This window comes from Nematolebias whitei, chromosome 5 (assembly GCF_014905685.2).
Source record: "Nematolebias whitei isolate Nwh7 chromosome 5, NemWhi1, whole genome shotgun sequence".
NCBI classification, from domain to species: Eukaryota; Metazoa; Chordata; class Actinopteri; order Cyprinodontiformes; family Rivulidae; genus Nematolebias; species Nematolebias whitei.
The window spans coordinates 30,027,898-30,035,850 of NC_056502.1; the positions used below are offsets into that span (position 1 = coordinate 30,027,898).

General features: G+C 39.8%; 1 protein-coding gene across 1 annotated transcript in view; it reads right to left on the reverse strand.

Moving 5' to 3' along the window:
* Positions 1-7,953, reverse strand: part of LOC119410362 (CUB and sushi domain-containing protein 3) — a 416,314-nt gene that overhangs the window by 328,946 nt on the left and 79,415 nt on the right. The window contains exon 3 of the mRNA XM_037677273.1: positions 7,695-7,807. Within this exon, the coding sequence (XP_037533201.1) occupies positions 7,695-7,807 (113 nt within the window). The remainder of the gene's footprint in view (positions 1-7,694; positions 7,808-7,953) is intronic.

Sequence of the window (7,953 nt, forward strand, 5' to 3'; positions counted from 1 at the left end):
ATATAGCGTTCCTACTTCGCAGTTTTTCACCTATGACGAGGGGTTGTAGATGAGGGGGCGTGGCTTTGATGACATCAGATTTTGACCAGAGTGGATCACCGGGCATCCAACAGGGATGACTCATGCCAAGTTTGGTGCAATTCAGTCTTTCATTATGAAAGTTATAGTGTTTGGAAATTTATGGCATGAAGCATATTTTGAGGCCTGGCCACGCCCCTTTCACATTTACGAAAACACAAGTTTTTGAATACTTTTACACTGCAATGTCTTAAGGGCATATTAACCAGCCTTGCACATGTCATGACAAAGTTTACTGAACTTGAACTTGAACTACTGTATCCCTAATTTGCGGGTGGATGTGGTCACCCGTGATAAACAAGGGATTACTATATATTTATTTATTTATATAAACTCACCTCTTGTGACAATTTCAAACTGACACATGCATAGATTTAAATCAACAATGACCTCTAGTCTTTTGGTGTATGAAAAGTCAGAAGTAATTTCTCAGATGATTGAGAAACATGAGATTTATCTTGTTTCCAAGTTGTTACAACTCTGAAATGTTTGTTGACATTTCTGTTATTTTAACAGTCTTGTTTATATTCAGATGAATCAGGATTACTGGAATAAAACAGCAGAAATGATCACAAGTTTCTAAAAAAAATGCTGGATATATTAAAATAAAGGCAGCATGGTGGCGCAACCGGTAGAAATGCTGCTTTTCAGCGAGCAGGTTACCCCGGTTCAAATCCCGGTCTGGGGGCCTTTCTGGGTGGAATTTGCATGTTCTCTCCGTGCATGCGTGGGTTTTCTCCGGGTCCTCCAGTTTCCTCCCACAGACCAAAAACATGCATGTTAGGCTGATTGGTAACTCTAAATTGTCCCTATCTGTGAGTGAGAGAGTGAATGTTGTTTGTCTCCTTTGTCTCTGTGTCCCTGTGATGGACTGGAGACCTGTCCAGGGTGTACCCCGCCCCTCACACAGTGATTGCTGAACATGTGCACCTGCGACCCCCATGACCCAAAAAGGAAGAAGCGTGTCAAAGATAAAGGATGGATGGATAATTAAAAAATATAAATTGTATATAAATAAATATAAACTGTAAACTTGGAGCCCCACCTAGCATTGAATCAGACTTTATGAGGACTCAACAACCCCCTCAAGTGTTTTACATACCGTTTTAGCCCTGATCTAACAAGTATTGCTGTCTAGAGGTCTCTAAATAAATTGTTGATCTAATTGAACGCTGGAAGAACAGCTGCTCCTAAACACTTGAGAATCGTTGGAAGCCAAAAAACTTCACATCCCTGGAAAAAAAAAAAAAAAGCAAACACAAAGTAACCCGAGTACCTAAAGCCCCACAAAGCCTCACCTGATCAGCAAACTAAGGTCTACTTGAAAGCCACTAATATTCTTAACGTTGTTATACTCAGCAACTATACATCAGAAGTTATATAACCCAGCTGAAAGTCTGCAAACTGGAAACAAAAGACCACAGTTCTTTCAGTTTCTACACAATGCATGCACATATGCTACTGTATCAATATATTTAGCTTTTTCAAAAGCCGACACTCCACAGAAAGGTGGGAAATACGAAGGGATTTTGTTCTTATAACACTCTTCTAGAATTCCCAGACACTGGAAATGAAACTGGCTTGCATTATCTTTCGTCACAGAAGTAAGGAATGAGTTATGTGAACTAGTAAATGAGGTAGCCGGGCCTGGGATTTCTCAGGGGCCGAGCTATTTATTTCTCCTGTATATCTAATGACTCTGTAGCTCTTTGAAGAGGATGGAAGTTTGACGGAGTGGCAGTATTGTGTGCACGCAGGCAGCACGCTTTTCCCCACAGGAGCTGCCTGTGTAGTCGGGCTTCCGAGCTAGATGCTTTACTCTCTGCTGAGCTGAGCGGGAGGGGGCGAGGGGGGGGGGCAGTTTATGCAGGTGGGGAAAAGAGAACTGACTGAACTCGTGTTAGATCACAGCGCAGAGCAGCTGGTGAACAACACATGCTCATATATGCACAAGCAAACATACTTTTCTGGCTCAGTGGACAATCTGCAGTGACACAGACAGACAAAGGAAAAGATTTGGGGAAGAAAAAGGAAATTACATTTTATGGGTCAGCTGTCGTTCAGAAACTCTTCCATAAAGATGGCAGGTTGAAATGGCATCCAAGCAGGTTTTAGACAGCCATGTTTCTGTTGCAAATATGCAGCCTTTAGCGAAGGATAAGCATTTGGCTGAAACCTATCTCTATCCCTTGAAAAGCAACGGTACCCATTATTTAGATGTGTTGCTGAAATTGCTCCTTAATAAATGCAGCTTGACCTTTCCGTGATCCCCTAAGCATTAAGTTTGCAGGAATCCTCTGACGGAGCTGTGAAAGTAGGCCCTAATCAGTAAAACAATTCACAGAAATTCTCGGTACATTGACGGACCGTTAACAAATTAGATTCAGTCTGGATGTGTCCTTCACCACGTCCTTCACACGCAGGTAAAATCAAATCCAATTGCTGTTGAGATTCAATCATCTCCGAGAGCGTTAAAGCAGCACACGTTTTTGGTCATAAAAATGAGCAGTGCATACATATTCATGTGCAATAAGCAGCTGACCAGCAGGCTAGAAAAGGAATGTAGATGGGAGTTACAGTAAGTAATCAATTTATTCATGACAGCTTGTTTTATATGTGTTTATATTGCAAAGGAGTGGCTCTGGCTCTTTAAATGATCTGGTAAAAAAGTAGAGAATGATGTAAAATCATACCGTATGTCTCCCTTTTCACCAAAACCTTATAATCCAAAAGTATTTACATGGTTTTGGTTTCAAATGTTTATTATAAAGATGTGTTTCAGCTGCACAGTTGTATATTAAAACAAAAATGATGGTTTTAGTTGCATCTAAAAGGACAATTTGCAGATTGTCGCCGATTAAATATCCCCCCGCGTCACCGTTTACTTCCATGCATGTAGGACAAACAATGGTGGCAGCAAAAAACACCCACTTGAGATCTGGGGTTTGATTTGTCTCCTCTGGGGTGCTGGAAAACCAGGTCAATGTGACAGTGAATCACTGGAAGCAAAACTGCGCAATCTGGAGATATAAAGAGCTTATTCACAGATAACAGGAAGCTAGACATGAGCCAGAGTAAAAATGTGATGATATAAGAACATGCAGCTAAAATACTAGTTTCACTGTAGTAATACTAAAAAGTGCATCAATTAATCTAACAGATTTTATTGAAAAACAAAAATGCACCTACAGTTACTACTGCTGCCTATATTACCACATATTACTACAACTATAGGTGTAATATATTTATAATACATTAAAATTAATAATAAGTTTATTTTAAATTGAGACCTGTATGGAGAGTGAATATTTTTTATTATTATAATTTACCAAGGACATTGAATATAACTAAAAAAATATTGTTAAACTCCTTTAGTTAGCCAAAAGGCTAATTTTATTCAGTTGTCATTAGCAAGAGTGTGCTGACAGTCATCATTTAAAACATCTGTACCATTTCATTTATAGTCTAATATTTATTTTAAACATGTCAGCTGTTGATATTTTAAGAATCAAAGTTTAAAGTGTCATTTTATTTCAAGTATTGACATAAAATTTAAAATCAGTTTCAACTAAAACATCTCTGAGCTAACAGGTTGATTAAAATATATATACTTTTTAAAGATGTTCTTATTAGGAGGGGGGAAAAAGACAAAACTAAAGGTCTAGCAGTCTTTGAAACAATGCATACCCTGCCACTGCCGTTCATGCCTGAGCTTTAAATGAAGCTCATCTTTTAAGGAAAAAAGAAAGAATTAGAATAGTTAAGGTCAAACCTTTTAAAATTATTTGTCTGCAATCGTATGTGATTGTTTAAGAACTCACAAACTGTGTTCGTGCTCAGAGTATGTGCTTGGGATGTCTCTGAGCTACGACAACGTCACACTTTAGCTTAGCGCCTGTAAATATGTCACAATTATTGCCATTTTTGTGTTGACGAAGTTCAGTGAGCTGAGGCAGCCATCTTGAATTGGAGTGACTCCAAAAGTTAGATGCAGTTTTACATCCAAGGAGTTCTGAGTTTCAACAAAATCCAACCAGATGTTCAGCAGATATTCTGCTAACACCACAGACCCACGAACACACACATGCACAAGCATTGTTGCCCCTTTGGCATGTGTGGAGGCAATAAATCTAGATTAAACACAAGATAAATGTAACTATTGTCCTTAAAGTGCTTACTGTGCAGAAAATCACTTTTTCCTCTTGTGTTCTTCTCTATAAAGTAACGTTGGGAGCCTGACAGGCGGATGTTAGCTAGTTAATTAGCCGATTTACAGCAAGCCTGCAGCAGGTTGTTCATCAGACCAAGGGATGCAAACTCCTGAAGCTTGCTGCAAACATTTGTTTTAAAACAAAATCACCCTATAAAAGAGATACAATAGATTTCACAAGTTTGGACAATTTGTGTTTTTACTGCCAAATATTCTGTATTCTTATATAAAGTGTAAAAGTTTAAGGGACTACCTCTCCTCAGGCCACCATCAACAGCTGACTGACAACTGACAGCAACAGGTAGAGGAAGTGGAGCATCGCTTGGTGCTACATATGACTGGTGAAAATCTTGCATCATCACTGACATGTCATTAAAATAGTTTAAACTCCAGGAGCTGCGTGACAGAAAGGTGTTGAGGTTTAGACACAGTCACTGTTTTAAAACAGAAGCTGTCCCATGCCCCACACAAGGATCCTGCAACCTTTGTAACCAAGAGAGCCATGTTTGCCATCCATCCATCCTTCCTTCCATCATCTTCACCCCCTTCTTCCTTTCAGAGTCATGGGGGTCACTGGTGCCCATATCCAGCAGTCACTGTGTGAAAGGTGCGGGACACCCTGGACAGGTCCCTAATCCATCACAGGGACACATAGAGACAAACGAGACAACATACTTTTTCTCACTTACACCAAGGGATAATTTAGAGTTAGCATCCATCCATCCATCCATCCATCCATCCATCCATCCATTCATCCATCTATCCATCTTTTACCTGCTTCTTCCTTTTCAGATTGTGGAGGGATCAATGGTGCCATCCAGCTATCATTGTGCGAGAGGTGGGTACACCCTGAACAGGTCTCCATTCCACAACAGGGACACATAAAGACAAATGAGACAAACAACCATCCACTCTCTCACTCACACCTATACAATTTAGAGTTACCAATCAGCCTAACATGCATGTTTTTGGACTGTGGGAGGAAACCAGAGTACCCGGAGAAAACGCACACATGCACGGAGAGAACATGCAAACTCCACCAGATCCAACAACCTTCTCTCTGAGAGGTAACAGCTCTACCAACTGATCCACTGTGATGCCAACTTAAACTTTTATTTGGTATATTTTTAAATATCCTCATTGTTCTCAGAATGTTTTGACTTTTTTTTTTTTGCAGAATGCCTGATTTCATAAACATGTAACAGAGTAATACTTTTGCAAAACTGCCCTTTGTGTTTTTCCTGTAAGGTACTTGCTGTTTATGAGAACAAAACAAGAGCTTTAGGGCAAAATGATTGATTGTGTTTTGAATTAATCGCATCATTCTGTCACAAAAGGAAAAAAAGTCACATATTGCAGAAAAATGGAGAAGAGAACTGCTACAATTAGCTTTTCAAAGTTATAAACGTGAATTTTAATGTTCCTGTTAGTTTTGGTCCCAGCTACAAAGAGCCACATGTGGCTCCAGAGTCACAGGTAGCAGACCCTGCCCTAAACAGATTTGAATTCCTTACGTAATACAACCTGAAAATTAAAAAGAAATTGCAGTACGATGTAAGTCTCGATGACAAAATATTTAAGAGAACAAAACACTAAAGCATTTTAAAATGTCTACTTGTAAGTATTTACAGTGCAAGCTGGAAGACGTGCGGCCTCATCAGACTGTTAAAACAGTGTTTGACCTACAAATCTGAGTGGGACAGAGTATGGAAGACACATCACTGTTTTGGCTCAATACTTAATCAGACTCCCACTGTTTTGAAGCAACAACTCGTAAATTGCCACAGGAAAAAAAATAAAAATACAAATTTTCCCATCAACTCCTCAGTATTTAAATTACTAGAACTATCTGTGTCTCATGGTGTGCTGAAATGTATAACCTTCTTAATCAGAACGAGCAGTACGTCCATGTCTTCCACCACTGAGGGATTTGAAAAGTGAATGTTTGTTTGTTATGAGATGAGTGTTTTTTTTTTTTTTTCTGGACTGGAACTGAACACAGAATGCAAGTAAACCTTAATGTTTTTAATGCAAGTTATTCAAATGGGTAGTAGTTAGTGTGTAGAAGAACAAAGGGAGATTTTTTTTTTTATTATTTGCTTGTCCAAAGCAGTGCAGAGTGACAGATCCTGGTGAGTGGAGGGAGCAATTATTTTATCCACTACCAGGGGCAATGAAAGAGCCGGGGGTGGGGGTGGGGGTGGGGGTGGTGTAATAGTAGCCTTGGCCAAGATTATTCTGCAGCCACCTCAGTCATTTGAGGAAACTATACTTTTAAGCAAAATAAAAACTAGAAAGCAATGGCAAAGTTTCCTCAAATGTTTAGGCTCAACTGTTTACATATTCATATGGTGGCAGCCATCTTGGATTTGGATGTGGTAACCCAATTTTAAATAGAAACCTTTCTCACACCAGAATGGAAGTCTAGTTATCACGCTAACAACAGGCACGGATAGACAAACAGACTAATGGTATTCTCTACTCTCCCTCGTCGCTCTGCAACAACGGAAAATAAAACTTTAAGAGATTTAAAACTATAGAAAAATAAGAAAAAAATAAAGTCCACAACACTGCTGAGATGAAAACAAAGAGATATAACTTGATAGGAGTGTGAGGGAAAGCATTCGGGGGGGTGCAGGCAGTGCACAAATGGGCAGATGGAAAGGGGAAAGGTCTTGAACTGCCTCGTTTTGGGGGTTATGAGAAGGGAGTAGAGATGTAAAAGGGGTGATGGAGGTGTGAAGGTGGGGTCAGTTGGTTTGTGAAGGAGAAGGTTGAGTAACTAGAACAGAAAATAAAGAAATAACTAAAACGTGGCAATATGAAGTTGCTGATAAGGAAGGAAGAGAAGCAGGTGAGAGAACAAGCAGGAAAATAAATTGAAGAGGGAAGAAAAGAAAAGCGATAAAGAAAATGAAAACAGAAACAATGATGGAAGAGCAAAAGATTGCACCTGAAATCCAAACAGGCAAAACTCAGAGCTGATGGTCACAGAGGGATAGTTCATATTTAGACACATCCACACTTTGCTTTTACACAGTTATCTCGACACATCAGTTCGGTCTGCTAATTCCCAGCGCCATCTGCTCTGCAGTTTAAGATGCACCTCTGGAGTAGCAAATGGGGCTCCAGAATTTTGAGGGGAGGGATGTTGAGTTGGAAAATATGGGAATAATTTGCTTAATTGAAGCACCTAATGTTACCATAACTCAGCAATGGCAGACTCAGAGGTAATCAGGCAGACTAAGTGTGATCACACTTCTCTCTCCTCGGAGTAGGAGGTCTCTCCTCCCCAGCTTGATGGAGTTTTCCTCTAAATGAAGACCCATTTATAAAAGAGCATTTTTTTAAAGGCTGTCTCTTATATTGGTAGGAGCCAGAGAATAGAAAATCATGCTGTTCTTACCTTCATAAGCTACCTTAAATCCGTGAGCGCTTACTGCAAAATCACTGGTAAGCCTCAACGAAAAAATGGAGCCAGAACTGGTAACAGGCGGAGGGATGGTGAATCCTGTTAACCTGCAGATAAGAGAAGAAGACCTCAGTACTGCATGTATGATGTCACTCACATCAGTACTATATTCAGTAATAAATATTACACTACGAAGCTGCAGTTCAAGCCTGAATAACTGCCCTGACCCCCCCCCCACCCCCACTCCACACAC